This window comes from Scyliorhinus canicula, chromosome 5 (assembly GCF_902713615.1).
Source record: "Scyliorhinus canicula chromosome 5, sScyCan1.1, whole genome shotgun sequence".
In the NCBI taxonomy this organism is placed as follows: Eukaryota; Metazoa; Chordata; class Chondrichthyes; order Carcharhiniformes; family Scyliorhinidae; genus Scyliorhinus; species Scyliorhinus canicula.
Window position 1 is genome coordinate 112,086,457 of NC_052150.1, and position 19,342 is coordinate 112,105,798.

The following is a 19,342-nucleotide window of genomic DNA, read 5'->3' on the forward strand; positions in this document are numbered from 1 at the left end:
CTGGGTATAATGTCAATCTCATTTGTAAAAAATCACAAAAATAATTTAAGGAAGTTGTCGAAGAAATGTATTTACTGAAATATTTTGGTTAGAATAGGAGTTTTCCATCCTAAACCATTGCTCAAGCAGGTTCCATAAATTATCATAAGAAACAGAATATATGCTTGAACACCAATATTAAAAGTTATAGGGAACAAGCATAAAAGGTACCTTTAGACTGAGGATTTACGTGGAGAAAAATAGCAATACAACATTGATGAGCAAGATGGCCACTTTCCTCTGTGATTTCCCTAATTCAACAACCATTTACATAGTGCCACGAATGTTTAGAAAGTCCAAGGTAATTCACAAATCAAATTAAGAAAACAAAAGTCATGTCAGCGAACGTTAAGAAAAACACCACTAAGCGTTTTTGAGCAGAAACAGCCGAGATAGGGGTGGAGTAGGCTCACAAGGGTGGATGTTCAAAGCCTTGTGATGGGTAGAGTAGAATCGGAATACAGCCTCTGAGGCTATTTTGTCTGTTGATGGAATGTCAGCTCTCAAAAGCAATTCAGCTAGTACCATGCCTCCAATCCTTCCCCTGCAAGCACTGCAATTTTCTCTCTTCAGGTGCTTCTCCAATTCCCCTTCGAAAGCCATAATTCAATCTGGCAGTACACTCTAGATCTTAAACACTCACTGCATAAATTAATATTGCCTCGTCATTTTTTTTCCCCCCAATCACCTTAAATCTGTGTCCTCTCATGCTCAACACTGCCACCAAAATATTATCTCTATCTACTTTGGTCTAGACCATTCATGACTTTCAACACCTCTGTCCTTGTCATCCATCCCTGCCAACAGTCTAGCGGTGGCTGTCTCAACTGGTGTTAACGATAGGCACCTCTGGCCCGGGTTCCTCCCTGCAGGGTGTACTGTGGGTCTCCTCACTGGGTGAGCCTTATGCTATTTTACCAGTAGGGTGGCAACTGATTGTGTGGTGGAGACATTCATACTGTGCAGACATTTGTCTCCATGCTAAGAGCCTGGTGTGCAGGCAGGTCCTACAGATGGGGTTGAGTGAGGGACGTGTGTGTTTGCTGAGACCTTAGCTGCAGTATTATGTGGAGCCTGGGTTTTAAACACAGGTTGCGATATGGAGCTGGTCAGGTTTCCTGGCCAGGAGCAGGATGGATGTGATCATGGGCATTGTGGACAGGTAGGGCTTGGAGACATCTCGTGATCCTGAGTGGTGGCCTAGCTGACAGTGTCACTGGTGAGGCTTAACTCTGAGAGGGGCTGTGCGTCAGTGGCCACAGTGCACGTGCCCTTTGTTTGGGGTGAGCTCGACATATCCCCTGATTCCTCTGCTGTCGGCTACACTTCTGAGGAGTGAATGGAGTCCCAACACCTGGTCGGACAACGATTGATCATGGCCATGCCCATCTCATTTATGATACTGCTGGGGTATGACGGTTTCCAGATGGGTGGGTTGGATAGGTTTTCACGTGTCTAGAAGTCCTGAGAGAATTTACAGAATACAATCAGTCGGCTCAACAGCCAATAAGTTGCAGCTAGGGGGTGGGTTTAAATGATTTTATGCAGCAATGGGGGTCTGAACCAGGACACCCTGATCCTGAGGGGGGCACCCAGTGTCCATACACTTACCACCAATTTGATTCTCGCTACTCCCTGAGGTCCAGGCATGTGAGCCCGCCAAGTTTGAAAAATTTTCTTACCTCCTTGCTTCCCCTCAACAGACATAATGCGCAGGCTCCACAAGTGAATACTTGCACCAACTCACGCCTGCGTAACAGCTGACGGAGGGGGCTGAAGATCACAGGGATGGTTGGAGATTTGGCCTTCCAGCCAGTTAATCATATTAAAATGTATGCAAATCATGGTTTTGCTCAGTACTGCTGGAACAGGGCGTGTAATTCGCTGCTGCCACCGTGGGGGACTGGAGCATTGCAACTGGATTGGTGCCCAGCGCGATCCAGTTTTCATTCGACGTTGCATTTTGGATCAGGAAACCTGCTGCCGGCGTCGGGCAACAGAGAATCCACTCCATAATCTTATAGTATATTGTCCTCGGTGAGCATACAGTCCCTGTCGACCAACAGACTAGCTGTGGTTAGACACACCCCACTCTGAAACCAAATGACAGATGCTAACCAATATAACTTCTGTGGATTTCTCAGCAAATCCCCCAGATGCTTATCACACTGAGATTTTTACACAAGTGTTTCCAAACTTCACTCTTGACAAAACTCACCTTAGAATCTTCTGCAGAAAAATGCTTTCGCGCAGATACTTCACCACGGAACCACTTCCAGGATTTCAATCTCTCCTTTCAGTATTCCTCTGCCTAAATTGTCACGTGCATTCAAACTTCCACACAGTCTGTCAGGCACGCAGCCACGACAACAGAACACCACTGCTTCACATGGTGTATCAAGGTATAAGCTATTACCAACCTTAGGATTACTTCCGATGTCTCGCTTTTTGCTAGCTAATTTCACTAGGTTTTTTTAAATTCATTTTTATGGATATGGGATTCGCTGGCTAGGCCAGCATTGTTGCTCATCGCTAATTGCCTGAAAGAATGTGGTGGTGAGCTGCCTTCTTAAACTGCTGAAATCCACATGGTGTAGGTGCACCCACTGCAAAATTAGTGGGGGAGCTCCAGGATTTTGACCTCATGGCAGTGAAGGAACGGCGATATTATTTCCAAGTCAGGATAGTGAGTAGCTTGGAAGAGAGCTTCCAGGTGGTGGTGTTTCCATGTATCTGCTGCCCTCGCCTGTCTACACGGAGTGGTCGTCTGTTTACATTGTGTTGCCCGAAGAGCCTTAGTTCCTGTAGCTCTTGGCTGCTACTGTGCTTGGCGTTGGAGGGAGTGAATGTTTGCGAAAGGAGTGCCAATCAAGCGGGCTGCTTCGTTCTGAATGGTGTTGAGCTTCTTGAGTGTTGTTGGAACTGCATTCATGCAGGCAACTGAGGGGTATTCCATCACACTCCTCATTTATGTCTTGCAGATGGTGGACTGACTTTGGGGAGTCAAGAGGTGAATTACTTGCTGCACAATTCCTAGCCTGTGACCCGCTCTAATAGCCACTGTATTTATATGGCTTGTCCAGTTCAGTTTCTGGTCAATGGCAACCCCCAGAATGTTGATAGTGGGGGATTCAATGATGGTGAATGTCATTGAGTGTCAAGGGGCGATGGTTTGATTCTCTCTTTTGAAGATGGTCATTGCCTGGCACTTGTGTGGCGTGAATATTAATTGCCATATGTTAGCCCAAACCTGGATAATGTCCAGCAAGTCTTACTGCATTTGCACGTGGACTGCTTCAGTGTCTGAGGAGTTGCAAATGGTGCTGAACATTGTGAAATCATCAGCGAATATACCCATATTTGACCTTTTCTTCGAAGGAAGGTTACTGATGAAGCAACTGGCTGGGCTTAGGACGCTGCCCTGGGAAACTCCTGCAGTGATGCCCTGGGATGAAATGACTGACCTCCAACAACCACAACCATCTTCCTTTGAGCTAGGTATGACTCTAACCAGTGGAGTTTCCACCTGATTCCCATTGACTCCAGTTTTGTTCGGGCTCCTTGGTGCCATATTCGATCAAATGCTGCAATCATGTCAAGGGCAATCACTCTCACCTCTGGAGTTCAGCTCTTTTGCCCATGTTTGAACCAAGTCTGACATGAGGTCAGGAGCTGAATGACCCTGGCAGAATTCAAACTGGCATCAGTGAGCAGGTTATTGCTAAATAAGTGTCGTTTGATAGCCTGTTGATGACCCCTTCCATCAGTAGTCTGGAATTCAGCTCTGCATTTAACTGGAATCCTCTCTGTACCCCTTTCTTTAACTTCAGGTGACCAGTACCTTTGTTCAGTCTCCAGTTCCTTTGTCCCTTTTGACTTCTGTATTCCTGGAACTTCACTTTTCATCCCTTGGTTTCAAGAACTATCTGTTCCTTAGCTTCTTTAAGGGAAAGAAAGTTGGCAATCTCGGGTCCATGCGACCCGAGAACCTCCAACAGCTCTCTTCGGGGTGCTACAGGAGGTTGTTTCCGACATGGACCCCAATACACTGGATGATGGTTTAACAGGACAGGGGAGACGTGCGGACGCAGCCATAACACTTCACCACTGCATTACCCCAGCTCCAATGGAATGCATGATCCAAAAAAAAAAATCTTCAATCAGGGCAGCACGGTAGCATGGTGGTTAGCATAAATGCTTCACAGCTCCAGGGTCCCAGGTTCGATTCCCGGCTGGGTCACTGTCTGTGTGGAGTCTGCACGTCCTCCCCGTGTGTGCGTGGGTTTCCTCCGTGTCCTCCGGTTTCCTCCCACAGTCCAAAGATGTGCGGGTTAGGTGGATTGGCCATGATAAATTGCCCTTAGTGTCCTAAAAAATAAGGTTAATGGGGGGGTTGTTGGGTTAAGGGTATGGGATGGATACGTGGGTTTGAGTAGGGTGATCATTGCTCGGCACAACATCGAGGGCCGAAGGGCCTGTTCTGTGCTGTACTGTTCTATGTTCTATGAAGTGCTGTCAAACAAAACAAGATCTACACGAGACCACTTTGCATCTTAAAACAACACTGCTCAGTGCAACTGCTCCTTCAACTGAGGAATTGCTATTCAGCAGATGTATGGACAAACTTCCCGAGTCATTATTCACGTATACTCCCAGAAGTATATAATTCATTACTTGACAAACAGGGGAAGATGAAAGATGCCAATGACCAGCATGCAGATAACAAACCTCCCAACGGAACACAGGATAGAAAGCTCGAGTACAACACCCAACTGATGGCACCTAAAACCCAACAGAAATCATAGGCATATGCTCAGAACTAAGGTCGTATCAAGTACGAACACCAAACAGCCTGACAGTGCGATGAAACAGATGCTAAATCAGGCAACTTTTCACCAGAAACAGTGAGTAGCAAACAAAACACAGTTAAAGAAGCACACAAACAAATCACACCTAATTTACATTTTGAAAACATTCAATAGCCTCCAAAGATGGCCATTACAAATTCTGGATGGATAAGAAAACTATCAAAACGGTTTAAATTTATTGCTCAATGTTAAAGTACATTTTGACAGAAGTTTCTTACTTTTGGTGTCACGTAAAGGTAAACCTTTAGTTCAAAAAAGGGGGATGTTGTGATATGATGTGTATGGACCTTTAAGGAAGATGTGTTCAACTACTGTCGACCACTATTACCTCCACAGGGTGCGATGTACTAGTCCCATAACTTGTAGTCAGATGGCATGCAGCTTTAGAAGAGATTCTTAAAAGAATGTACAATACTTAGTATACTGTCATGACACCTTGGGCTAGTATGTGGTCAATTCCAGCCTCACTTGTCGCAACACAAGTGAAATTGGATATTATTTTAAAATACTTGCGGACCTTGGCTGACCCCAATCGACAGCCTTCCAGGAATCCAAGGTTTTGTTTCGATGCATTTTTCTTCTAAGCTTGAGAGAGCGTTCTCGGAAAGGAAATCTACTTTATTTGCAGATTCAAGATCATTTCAAATATATAGTAAAGATATGCCCAGCACTGACTGGTTTTAGAACAATACAACAGTCCTTTACTTCAGCTTAGTGAGAGAGAGAGAGCTCTTACTGCCTTCACGGTCTAATCACTTCTGCCCAGCTCCCTCAGAAGCATCCCGCAGGAACAAATCACTGACTGCTGCCAGCCAGAATACTGTCCATGCCAACCCATCAAACCAACTTCCTCCAAAGCTGGTTCTCAAGTTTCCCTCAGCGCTAACAAGTCTGTACTCTCTTCTCAAAGAAACAAAGAGCAATACAAGACAGGAACAGGCCCTTCGACCTGCCAAGCCTGCGCCGATAACGTGTATTATCTAGACCAACTGCCTGTATCCTTCTATACCTCCGTCTGTTCATGTGCCTATCCAGATAAGTCTTAAAGGTCTCTCCAAAAATCAAATCCTGGAACACACTGACCTGACTAACAGGCTGCCTCAGCTCAAGCCTACTGCTTAAAGATGCATTCCAATTGTGAATCCACGGACCAAATATAACAAAATCAACAAGAGAAATGGGAACAACGGGAAATCAAAAGGAAGGTCGCTAACAATCCCAATTAACGATCTGTACATCGTCTGATCGTCAGATGAAGAATCCACATTATTATTCCACCAATTTGTGTATGATTGGTGCATTAATGTCAAAAAGAATGTAACACCTGCATTTGATCCCATGTTGTTTCCAGTAAGCGTAAATAAGCCAAATTATGAGCTCAGCTGATTATCTCAAATTGGCTGTTGGTGCAGCTATTAGAGTACTCAGGATTGTTCAGCAAGTGCTGTCCAATCACAGAATCACATCTAACAGGTCTTTTGTTTTAGGTTTTGCCATTGTGGGCTGGTTGAGTACAGCCTGTACTCTGCCTATTATAAACAACCGAACGAACATGCTGTTTGAATTGAACAAGCAGGCCATTTCAAGCTGCCAATATGCAATTACCACATTAATGATCCTTCCCACTAAAAGAACATTGTCACCAGTTCAAATAGATGTTTTGTCTAAACACAGTTAAGCAACGCTGTGTATAAATTTCAGTACAGGTGCGAACCCAGATATGTAGACCGTACGTCCCAACAATTGGCTGATCAAATCAGCATGATCCTATAGTTAGATGTGATAGACAGAGTAGAGACTATTCTCGATCAACCATCACATGAAAAACCCAAAACACATAACATGGTTCATTTATGCTTACTGGAAGCAAACTACATTCATACACAGGGATCAGTTCTCTGCAAACAAAAGAAATGTGTCCAAGCCTTGCGCCTTTTTTGAATTATCTGGGAGCTTGGAACCTATCGTTTATCATTACTTTCTCTTCATGGCACACCTTGGCAAATCAGTCAATTGTCAACCAATCAGTAATCCCTTTCTCCTGCCATATAATTGCTGTGATTGTTTGAAATTTGGTGTTCCTGCATTTGTCATGATGAGTGCAAGCTGAAGAGATTCATGAACATGTCTTTCAGCAACACACATCTAAAAGCTCTAGTCAAATCACTTGCAGTCTCACCATTTCAAACGGACAGGTATGAGTTTAAAATAAGTAACAAGTATGTGTTGCATCACTGAATGTAACAGTACATTAGTGAAAATAAAATTTAAGTTAATTATTCGAAAATGTAATTTCACGAAACTTGTAACTTTTTCCCCCCTCATTACCAATGTAATGACAAAACGAACTGCCACTTTATTTTTAACTAATAAATTCCACAACATCCATTTCTCTTCTTGGCAGAATAATGCACATTTCACACCAAACAATACTACTTGCTTTGGTTGGAATCCTTCCAACAGCTCTGAGTGTTCCTTCTATTAAGGCATACAAATTTAGTCTCAAATTCCAGATTTCTTTCAGGAAATTTAGATGTCTACAGTAGAATTCAACAAATAATTTTAACCACATCAAAATGCAAAACACCCATTTTCCTTCTTCCTACAAATTAGATAAATGTAATACATGACAAGCCATTCTAATATTTCCACTTAGCAGAAGATTTTAAAGTATAAATTTGGAATAGACTGATTACACTATTGCATAATGTTAGCTCAGTTGACTGGATGATTGGTTCGCGTTGCAGAGCAACGGCAACAATACGGATTTGATTCCCATATCGGCTGAGGTTAATCATGAAAGTCCCGCTTTCTCAACCTCGCCCCTCGCGTGGTGTGGTGACTCTCGGGCCAGTCAGCACTCAAAAGAGTGAGCAGCCTATGGTCCTCTGGTGACATTTACATTTTAACCCCTGCATCATAACTTCTGACATTAGAAGTGTGCAGAAAAGCGACACAGTAAGAGGGATTATATTACCATATTTTTGTTCATGATCTTCTTTGGTTCAATTACAATATCCAAAGGAGTGAATTTCACAGGTTCCTTAATCTGCCTCCTTGATCTCTTGGTCCCATCGGGCAAAGTTTCCATGGTGATATCCGCTTCCAAATCACTACTACCTGCTTGGTCACATTCGGAGCACTGCCTGTGGGCAAAACAGATTCGCAATCTAGTACAAAATTTATCTGGACTGGCTGTATAAATACAGTGGCTACAGAAGCTGGGTTTCTACAGCGTATGGCTCACCTTCAATTCTTCAAAACCTTTCCACCATCTAAAAGGCATGAGTCAGGGGTGTGAAGAATTAGTCTCCAGTTGCCTGATTAAGTACAGCTCTAATAACACTTGAGAAGTTCACACCATACAGGATAATGCAGTCCGCTTGATTGCACCCGATCCGCCACCTGAAGTTTCCATTCCCTCCACTACCAGCACAATGTAGATGTAGTGTGTACCAACCACTACAGCAATATACCAAAGTTCCTACCAAACCCATTAGAACAAAGATAACAGGTGAATGAGAACACTACCACATGCAAGTTCCCTTCCAAGTCACACATCATCCTGAGTTGGAAGTATATTGACTTTCTTTCATTGTCATTGCATCAAACCCTTGGGATTTCCTCCCTAATAGCACTGTGCGAGTACCTTGACCCGTACGGATTGCATTAGTTTAAGAAGGCTCCACTCGAGCTCAATTAAGGATGGGCAAGAAATGGCAGTGAAACTCACACACTGTAAATTAATAAAAGAGAGCAAAAAGAATTGGTGGAATTGTATAATCTTTCTGCATGGAGTTTCAACATTGGCACGAGTTCTCTCTCTTTTGGAGCCAAGGGCCATCAGCCCTCAAGCTTTTCTACTAACGGCAATTGGGTTGCATATTTTTACCTAGCAAACATTTAGTCAATACTGCAAAGCTAGCAGTTGGCAAGACAAGCTGGTCACAGCTATCAATGCATTTTTCATTTTCATTCCACACAGTCTTTTGAGTGTCCTGAAAAAAAAAACAACCTATCTGAAATGGGGGAGAATTGTAGAAGGAAACTGGTCAATTGCTTTGAACACAGAAGTATGAGTGAACAGAAATTCACTCAATGATTCAGAACTAAATGAAGTACATAAACATTAAAAGATGAGACACTTTTCTCTTGAGCGTTCTTAACAGGAACATAAACCGTGTATCTTCAATAGGTCAAGGCCCATGACAAATCAATCATGCCTAGCTTATAATATGTTTTAAACTCCATGAACCGCAAAGAAAAGGCGTAGGAATTTTCAAAAGAATCACAGCTTTTGGATAGCTTTAGACATTTACACACCTTTCCATTAGCCTCCAAAGGGATTCATAAAGACACAACCAAAGTGAAAAAGAACAATCAATAAAACTCAATTTCTCTACCAATAATCTTATCTTGCAGAGTGTGCTCAGAACTAATTAAAAGTGAAACCTAAGTTGGTGATTCTGCACAGCTCAGGCATGAAATTCTCAAGAACAGATGCAGTTCTACAAAATAGGATTTATATTCCACCTTGCACACATTACCAGCAAAGCACCACGATGGTCTTTCTTGTAAAAAATTGGCTGTTTATAAATAATACTCGTATATATAAAGAAATAAATTGCATTTGAAACATAAATAATGTTTTCTTCCCAGAAAAATAAGTGGGTAAAAAAATCCTGCACAGAAAATTTCAAGATCTCATTTTTGCACAATACACAAAACTAGACCATACTGATCTGGAAGTTACAAGTAATGCCATTATGCAATGCCAATATTATGTTATAATATCCCTAATTGTTATGTCATAATATTCTTAATTTATTCCATTGGTTGAGTGTTTTAAGTATCTAAAGGATTACTGAACACTACGAATTAGGAGCAGGAAAGGACATTCGGACGGTCAAGCTTGCTCCATGATTCAATATGATTATGACTGATCTAATTTTAACCTCAACTTCAAATTCCTGCCTACCCCCGATAATTTTCCACCTGCTTTCTCATCAAGAATTTATCCACTTCTCCCTTAAAGATAGTGAAAATCTCTACCTCAACCACGTTTAGAGGAATTGAATTCCAAAGACTCTCAACCCTCAGAAATTATTTTTCCTCGTATGTCTTAAATGAGCGACCCTTATTTTTAAACAGTGGTCCATATTTCTAGATTCTTCCGCAAGAGAAAATATCCTTTTCACATCCACCCTGTCAAGTCCCTTCAGGACCTTAAACGTTTCAATCAAGTCATCTCTTATTCTTCTGAACTCCAGCAAATACAAATCTAACCTTTCCTTGGAAAGGGTACAGAGGAGATTTACAAGAATGTTGCCTGGTATGGAGGGAAGATCATATGAGGAAAGGCTGAAGGACTTGAGGCTGTTTTCGTTAGAGAGAAGGTCAAGAGGGGACTTAATTGAGGCATACAAGATGATTAGAGGATTAGATAGGGTGGACATCGAGAGCCTTTTTCCTCGGATGGTGATGTCCAGCACGAGGGGGACATAGCTTTAAATTGAGGGGAGATAGATATAGGACAGATGTCAGAGGTAGGTTCTTTACTCAGAGTAGTAAGGGCGTGGAATGCCCTGCCTGCAACAGTAGTGGACTCGCCAACACTAAACGCATTCAAATGGTCATTGGATAGACATATGGACGATAAGGGAATAGTGTAGAGGGACTTTAGAAGGGTTTCGCAGGACTGCAGGTAGAGGAAGAAAGAGAGATAGAGAGACGGAGGCAAGGAGGAAACTGACCTGAAGGGTAAGATGGCGGACCCACGGACCTTCCTTCCTCCAGGACAAGGAAAAAAAGTTTTGAGTTGCTGAGGAGGGACAGCTTGGACCCACTTCAGATGCCCAGGAGGTAAAATTTAAGGAGCTGGGCGAAGGAAGGCGGCAGCGAAGGTGCTGAGGAGCGGGCTGCGGCACATGGAACAGCGGGATTCCAGAAGGCAGAAGAAGGAGAAAAAGGGACAGAGACAATGACCTGAAGAAAATTACCTGGGACCTAAGATGGCGGACACACGGACCCCGGACTCAGCAATCCAGCAGGCGCTGGATAACATGCTCCAGGTAATGAAGTCCAGTTTTGAAGCGCTGAAGCGGGACAGCTTGGACCCAATCCAGAAAGCGGTGGATCAGCTGAACCAGAGGCTGGACGCCCAGGATGTTAAAGTTAAGGAGCTGGGAGAGGCGGTGGAGGAGCAGGCGGATGCGCAAACGGTTGCAGCACTAGAAGTTGACGGCCTGAAAGAGCGGCAGAGAAGACTGCTGGACAGAGTGGAGGAGCTGGAGAATAGAGTCCTCAGGAACAATCTGAGGATGGTCGGCCTCCCGGAGGGGGCGAGGAAGCTGATGCTGCAGCGTTTGTAGCAGACCTGCTGAAGCAGCTGATGGGGGCCAAAGCCTTTCCGCGACCGCTGGAGCTGGAGGGGGCACACAGAGTGCAGGCAAGGCAGGGGCGGCCGGGCGGACCCCCCCCCCCCCCCGCCCGATGGTGATTAGGTTCCACAGGTTCGTCGACAAGGAGCGGGTGTTGCAGTGGGCAAAGAGCGCCAGGAGCAGCACGTGGAACAACAGTGTTCTCCGCATTTATCAGGACCTAAGCCAGGAGGTGGCTCGGCGGCGAGCAGCCTTTAAGAATGTCAAGGAGGTGCTGTTCAAGAAGCACGTGAAGTTTGGTCTGCTGTTCCCAGCTCGGCTATGGGTCACGCACCAGGGTCAACACCACTACTTCTCCGAGCCCGAAGAAGCGATGGATTTTGTGAGGGACCTGGGGCTGGTCCCGAAGGGAGGCTCCAAGGACGCGAGTTAGGGCCCGAGGATTTCTGTGGGAAGGAATGCCGAATGTGCCTGGACAGCTGCTCAACGGTTTGCTGGGCCAAAGGGGCCAAGCGGAACATTTGAGACTCTTTCCTTTGTTCATGGACATTTATGTGCTTTTTCTCTTTTTTCTGTGTTTTTTTTTTCCTGTTTGGGCTGGTTTGTGCTTTTTGTGCAGCTCGCGGAAGACACTGGAGCCGGCTTGCCCCAGTGGGTGGGGAGGAGGACGGGGAAACAATGGGAATGAGACAGGAAGGCGCCGGAGTGTTGAGTCACCGGGCTAGCAGATTGGCTAGTCAAGGGAGTCAGATGGGGGGGGGAAGTTACAGCCAGTAGATGGCAGGGGTGGGGGTGTCGGGGGATGGGGTTAGGGGAGGGAGGGGTTGTTCTGCTGATGGGAGAGGGACTTGAAATAGGCACTGGAAAGGAGGTCGAGGGTGGAGGCAGCCAAAGGGCGGGCCAGGAATGGCGCGACGCACGGGCCAGGGGCCGGCCCGAGAAAGGCTATGGCTGACCGGCGGGGTGGGGGGGGGGTGGGATGTGCCCCCCGACCAGGCTGATCACCTGGAATGTCAAGGGACTGAATGGGCCGGTTAAGAGGGCGCGGGTGTTCGCGCACTTGCGGGCCCTGAGGGTGGACGTAATTATGTTGCAGGAGATACATCTGAAAATGTCGGACCAGACCAGGCTAAGGAAGGGCTGGATTAGCCAGGTCTTCCACTCGGACTTGGACTCGAAGTCCAGAGGGGTGGCAATCATGATCAACAAGCGCGTGCAATTTGAGGCAGAGGGCATATCCGCAGACAGGGGGGGCAGATACCTGATGGTACGGGGCAGACTGGAGGGGAGAAGAGTGGTGCTGGTGAATATATATGCCCCGAACTGGGATGACGTGGACTTCATTAAAAGAGTGCTGGGGAAGATCCCGGACATGGATTCTCGCAGGCTAATAATGGGAGGGGACTTTAACATGGTCCTTGACCCGACTTTGGATCGGTCGTGTCCCAGAACGGGTAGACTCTCAGCAATGGCAAGGGAGCTGAAAGGGTTTATGGAGCAAATGGGGGCAGTGGACCCCTGGAGAGATAGACAGCCAACAGGATGGGGCTACTCGTTTTACTCGCACGTCCATAAAGTATATTCCAGGATAGATTTCTTTGTACTAAGCAGGGACTGTATGGGGGAGGTAAAGAACATGGAATACTAAGCAATTACCATTTCGGACCATGCCCCGCATTGGGTGGACCTGCAGTTCGGGGGAGCGAGCTATCAACGCCCGCAATGGAGGCTAGATGTGGGACTGCTGTCGGAGGAGGGGATCTGCGAGAGGCTTCGGAAATGTATAAAAAATTACCTGCAGGTGAATGACACGGGGGAGGTCTCAGCGCCGACCTTGTGGGAGGCGCCAAGGGCAGTAGTGCGGGGGGAGCTGATTTCAATTGGGGCCCACAGAGCCAAGGCAGACCGGGCAGAGATGGATAGATTGGTCAGGGAAATGGGTCGGTTAGATGAAGAGCACACGGAGTCCCCGGGGGAGGTTTTACTCAGGGAGAGGCAGAGACTACAGGCGGAACTGGGGGCACTATCCACGAGCAGGGCCGTGGAACAGCTTAGGAAGGCGAGGGGAGTGGTGTACGAGCATGGGAAAAAGGCTAGCAGACTGTTAGCGCAGCAACTCAGGAGGAGGGAGGCGGCCAGAGAAATAGGTAGCGTGAGGGACGAGGGGGGGCGCAAAGTGGAGGACCCGGCAGAATTGAATAGGGTATTCCGGGACTTCTATCGTAAGCTGTATACTTCGGAGCCGCTGGAAGAACCGGAGGGGATGAAAAGGTTTCTGGACGGGTTAACATTCCCAACAGTTGGTGGGGGGCGAGTGGAAGAGCTGGGGGCCCCGATTAGAGTAGAGGAGGTATTGGGGGGCCTTAAGGCTATACAGTCGGGGAAGTCCCCGGGGCCGGATGGATATCCAGTAGTGTTTTATAGGAAGTTCTCTGAGCTGGTGGGCCCGGTCTTGGCGAGGGTTTTCAATGAGGCAAGGGACAGAGGGACCCTGCCGCCGACAATGTCACAAGCCACCATATCTCTGATATTGAAGCGGGGTAAAGACCCGGAGGCATGCGGGTCCTACAGGCCAATCTCCCTGATTTGCGGGGGTCATGTCCCAGGTGCTAAGAACAAGGGTGGTGATGAGTCCAGGGGTGGCATTTTTTGGGGTTTCGGAAGACCCGGGCGTCCAGGGGGAGAAAGAGGCCGATGTGTTGGCCTTTGCTTCCCTGATAGCCCGGCGACGAATATTATTGGCGTGGAGGGACTCAAAGCCCCCGAAGACTGAGTGGTGGTTTGCGGACATGTCGAGTTTCCTGGGGATGGAAAAAATTAAGTTCGCCTTGAGGGGATCTGTGCAGGGGTTCACCCGGAGGTGGCAACCATTTATTGACTTCTCTGCGGGAGAGTGAGCGTCAGCAGGGGGGTGGGTGGGGGGGAGGGGGGGGTAGAGTAGAGTAGAAGGGAAAATATGGCGGGTAGTACCGGTGGGAGGGGAGCGGGCTTGTGCAATATGTTAGATTGAAGTATTGAAAGTACGTGGATGTTTGCATATTTTTGCCTTTTTTGCTTTCTTTCTGATGATGTCTGTAACTGTTTATAAAGCCAAAAACTACCTCAATAAAATTGTTTATTATAAAAAAAATAGAGTGTCAACCCACAGCAGATTATGTACAGCAATCAACAGGTTCCATAAAACAGTGTTGGACCACCTCCTGTGTTGGAAGCCTGTTTTGCATTTTACTGCATCCAGTTGCAGTCGATGTTAGACCAGCACAGATAACACATCAATCTTCACCTATCATCTTCGGGAGGCACTCCTCTAGCCTACCTGGCAGTACCTTCGCCAATATCTTTGCATCCACGTTTAAAAGTGATATGGGCCTATACAACCCACACTCCGTCGGATCCTTATCTTTCTTAAGTAACAGGGAAATCGATGTCTGCCCCAAAGTTTTTGGCAACACCCCTTTCCATATCGCCTCCTCAAACATCCCCACCATCAACGGTACCAACTTATTTTTGAATTTTTTATAATATTCCACCGTAAACCCATCTGGCCCTGCCACCTTCCCCGAATGCATCCTCCCAATCGCATCTTTTATCCCTGCTCCACTATCACCCCCTCTAATGTAGCCCTGTCCCCTTCCCTTGGATACTCCAGCCCATATAGAAATTCTGGCCTCTCCCAGGTGGCTCTGACCTGTACAACCTCTCATAGAATTCCTAAAGACCTTGTTAATCTGATCTGGAGAGACCACCAACTTCCCTGCCCTGTCCCGCAGCTGGACAATTTCGCTTGCTTCAGCCTCCCTACGCAGATGACCCGCCAACATAAGGCCCGCCTTCTCTCCATGCTCGTAAACTGCCCCTCTTGCTCGCCTCAATTGACATACCATCTTCCCAGTAGGTGGTCGGTCAAAGCTCGCCTGGAGTTCCTTCCTCTTTTCCAACTGCATTGGGTCCCTATCTTCTGCATACCTCCTGTCTACCTCCAGCATCTCATCTATTACCCTATGACGTTCCAACCTCTCCTCTTTGTCAAGCCTAGCCTTGAACGAGATCACCTCACCCCTCACCACCGCCTTTAAAGCCTCCCAAACGCCTTTAACACCTCACCCATGCAGTTAAAACCTATATATTCCTCAAGTACTTTTTAAATTTTGTCACAAAAACCTTGGTTCCCCCAACAGTCACACATCGAAATTCATCCTGGTCTCTGTACCATCCCCTTCTCCAGTGCCATATCCACCCAATGCGGAGCATGATCTGCTATTGCAATTGCCGAGTACTCCAACCCTTTAATCCCAGCCAACAGTGCATTCCCCACCATGAAAAAGTCAATCCGTGAGTACACCTTATGGACCGCTGAGAAAAATGAGTACTCCCCCACCCTCAAGTGCAGAAACCGCTAAGGGTCCACCCCTCCCATTTCCACCATTAGCCCAGCCAGTGCCTTTACCCCCCTGATGGGACTAGTGAGCGCAGCCGGGATGTGTCCAATTTTGGTTCCAGTCCCCCCCCACTATCAGTTTGTGTGTGTCCAAGTCGGGGATGGCCCCACATACCTTCTTCGGGAATCCTATATCGTCCCAATTGAGACCATATACACTTACCAGCGCCACTGGCCTCCCCTCCAGTGCCCCTGTCACAATCACGTACCGAGCCTCCTGATTTGCAACCTCCTTCTCATCTGGGACCATACCCTTTGCTGACCATTACTGCTACCCCTCAAGCTCTTCCGTCAAATCCAGAATGAAACATCTGACTAACCCAGCCTTTATTAAGTCTCCCTTGGTCCTTCACCCTCAGGTGAGTTTCCTGCAGCATTGCTACATCGGCCTTCATACCTTTAAGATGCGCAAGCACCCTTGACCTCTTCACTGGGCCTCCTAGCCCTATCACGTTCCACGTGACTATCCCAACTGGGGGTCTCTCGACTCCCCCTAATCTTCTTATCCACCATTATCATACCACCAAGCCCTTTCCAATGAGTCTGACCAGTCCCTTTCCATTATTAACATCGAACCCCCTCCCCCCCCCTCCCAGAATCCCTCCTGCACTTTCCCTCGAGAAAAATCTCACCCAGGATCGATCCTCACCTCATAGGCCCTTCGAAACCTGCTACTCAGGTTCTAATGTCCGAAGCCTTCCTCCCACTTCATCTCTGTTCACTAGCCGACTATATTTAGCCAATTTTCAGATTTTGCCACCTCGAGCAGTTCTCCAAGTCCTCAAGCTTTGCTTGAAGTCCTTTGTTGACCTCCACCACCCTCTATAGGTCGTCTCCCATCGAGGCGAACTGGTCATTGTGCTGCGACATGGCCTCCTCCACTTCCTTCTGCTTTTCACCCTGTTCTCTCACCTCGGCCGATGTCTTTGCCACATCCACCCTCACGGGGTGATTGCCTCCTCCACCAATGATCTCAGTGCAACTGCTATTTTCTGCCTTGACGCCTCCATGTGCCTCGTAAACTGCTTCTCCAGCTCCATGGCCATCACCTCGGTCAGCATAAGAACATAAGAACTAGGAGCAGGAGTAGGCCATCTGGCCCCTCGAGCCTGCTCCGCCATTCAATGATATCATGACTCATCTTTTGTGGACTCAGCTCCACTTTCCGGCCCAAACACCATAACACTTTATTCTTCAAAAAACTATCTATCTTTACGTTAAAAACATTGAATGAAGGAGCCTCAACTGCTTCACTGGGCAAGGAATTCCATACATTCACAACCCTTTGGGTGAAGAAACTCAGTCCTAAATCTACTTCCCCTTATTTTGAGGCTATGCCCCCTAGTTCTGTTTTCACCCGCCAGTGGAAACAACCTGCCCGCATCTATCCTATCTATTCCCTTCATAAATTTTATGTTTCTATAAGATCCCCCTGCATCCTTCTAAATTCCAACGAGTACAGTCCCAGTCTAGTCAACCTCTCCTCGTAATCCAACCCCTTCAGCTCTGGGATTAACATAGTGAATCTCCTCTGCACACCCTTCAGCGCCAGTACGTCTTTTCTCAGGTAAGGAGACCAAAACTGAACACAATACTCCAGGTGTGGCCTCACTAACACCTTATACAATTGCAGCATAACCTCCCTAGTCTTAAACTCCATCCCTCTTGCAATGAAGGACAAAACTCCATTTGCCTTCTCAATCACCTGTTGCACCTGTAAACCAACGTTTTGCGACTCATGCACTACCACATGTCTCTCCGCACAACAGCATGTTTTAATATTTTATCATTTAAATAATAATCCATTTTGCTGTTATTCCTACCAAAATGGATAACCTCACATTAATCAACATTGTATTCCATCTGCCAGACCCTAGCCCATTCACTTCTGGTATCCTCTGCACTTTTTGCTTTACCACACATCTTAGTGTCGTCTGCAAACTTGGACACATTGCACTTGGTCCCCAACGCCAAATCATATGTGTAAATTGTGAACCATTGTGGGCCCAACACTGAACCCTGAGGGACACCACTAGCTATTGATTGCCAACCAGAGAAACACCCATTAATCCCCACTCTTTGCTTTCTATTAATTAACCAATCCTCTATCCATGCTACTACTTTACCCTTAATGCCATTCACCTTTATCTTATGCAGCAACCTTTTGTGTGGCACCTTGTCAAAAGCTTTCTGGAAATCCAGATATACCACATCCATTGGCTCCCTGTTATCTACTGCACTGGTAATGCCCTCAAAAAATTCCACTAAATTAGTTAGGCACGACCTGCCCTTTATGAACCCATGCTGCGTCTGCCCAATGGGACAATTTCCATCCAGATGCCTCGCTATTTCTTCCTTGATGATAGATTCCAGCATCTTCCCTACTACCGAAGTTAAGCTAACTGGCCTATAATTATCCGCTTTCTGCCTACCTCCTTTTTTAAACAGTGGTGTCAGTTTGCCTTTCACTCGAAGTAGTGTGGCCCCACCATGCAGTCCGGCATCCGCCATCTTGTCAGCGCTTCTCCTGGTCCACTCCTTTGCCGGCGAACCCACGTTTCCACCCTTCTCACAGCTGTTTTTGGCATCCCTTAACCACTTAGTATTTTTCTCCTTCTTTCTTCGATCTCGAGATAAATAATAAAATAAACTAAATAAACAAATAAAAATTAAAGGAAAAAATTATAATAAAAATAATTTTAAAAAACTTTTTTTAAAGAATAAAAAAAAATGAAAAAAATTGAAAAATCAAAGTTCAAACATCCCTTCTCCTGGGACCGGACTTCAAACATTTATTTTCAGCGGGGGGCCGCCCGATGTGCACGGCTCCCCGTCTACATCTGTGCTGGATTCAGGCCATGCCTCAGGTCACGCTCCTCCCCCACCGCTTGCTTCAGGCCCGATGCCCCTGCTCCTCCGTTCACGGGGGTCCCCATCAGCTCCAGACCTGCCCGACCCGGCGCCCGTCCCTCAAGCCCCAACGGCCGAAGAAATCGCAACCGGCGAAACCCCTGAAAAATGCCGTCAAACGGCAGGAGCCCCTCTCCAGGGCGACCATTCCGCTTGCACGCGCCACCGGAAGTCTCCAGGTATTAATCTAGTAAACTTTATTTGAATTGCTTCCAATGTATTTATATGTTTCCTTAAATAAAGAGGCCAATACAGTACAGTGCTCCAGATGGGGTCTCATCAATTCCCTGTATAACTGAAGTATAAATTCCCTACTCTTGCATTCAATTCCCCTTGCAATAAAATACAATATTCCATCAGCTTTGTTAATTACTTACTGCACCTGCATATTAACCTTTTGCGATTCATGCACTAGTTATACACACACACACACTTTCAATTTGTAAATCATTGTGTTACACAATCACCCATCAGTACCACTAAGGTACTCAATAATTTAAAAATGATTTACAATTGACCTGACATCTTTGACAAACATATCCATGAAATATCCCTTTAAAGTGTATTTTTGATTGCTTAATTTCCGAGATCTCCTCCACAGCCATTTTTTGCATGTCAGATCTGACAAGAGCTCGTTCTATTGTATTATTAAACATTTTACCCATTTTAGCCTCTTCAGACAAATTATCATTCTTGGATTTTTTTAT

The 19,342-nt window shown here is 46.3% G+C and overlaps 1 protein-coding gene across 1 annotated transcript in view; it reads right to left on the reverse strand.

The window, feature by feature from the left end:
* Positions 1 to 19,342, reverse strand: part of phf14 (PHD finger protein 14) — a 303,809-nt gene that overhangs the window by 151,364 nt on the left and 133,103 nt on the right. Inside the window, 1 exon segment of the mRNA XM_038796438.1 lies at positions 7,885 to 8,053. Within this exon segment, the coding sequence (XP_038652366.1) occupies positions 7,885 to 8,053 (169 nt within the window).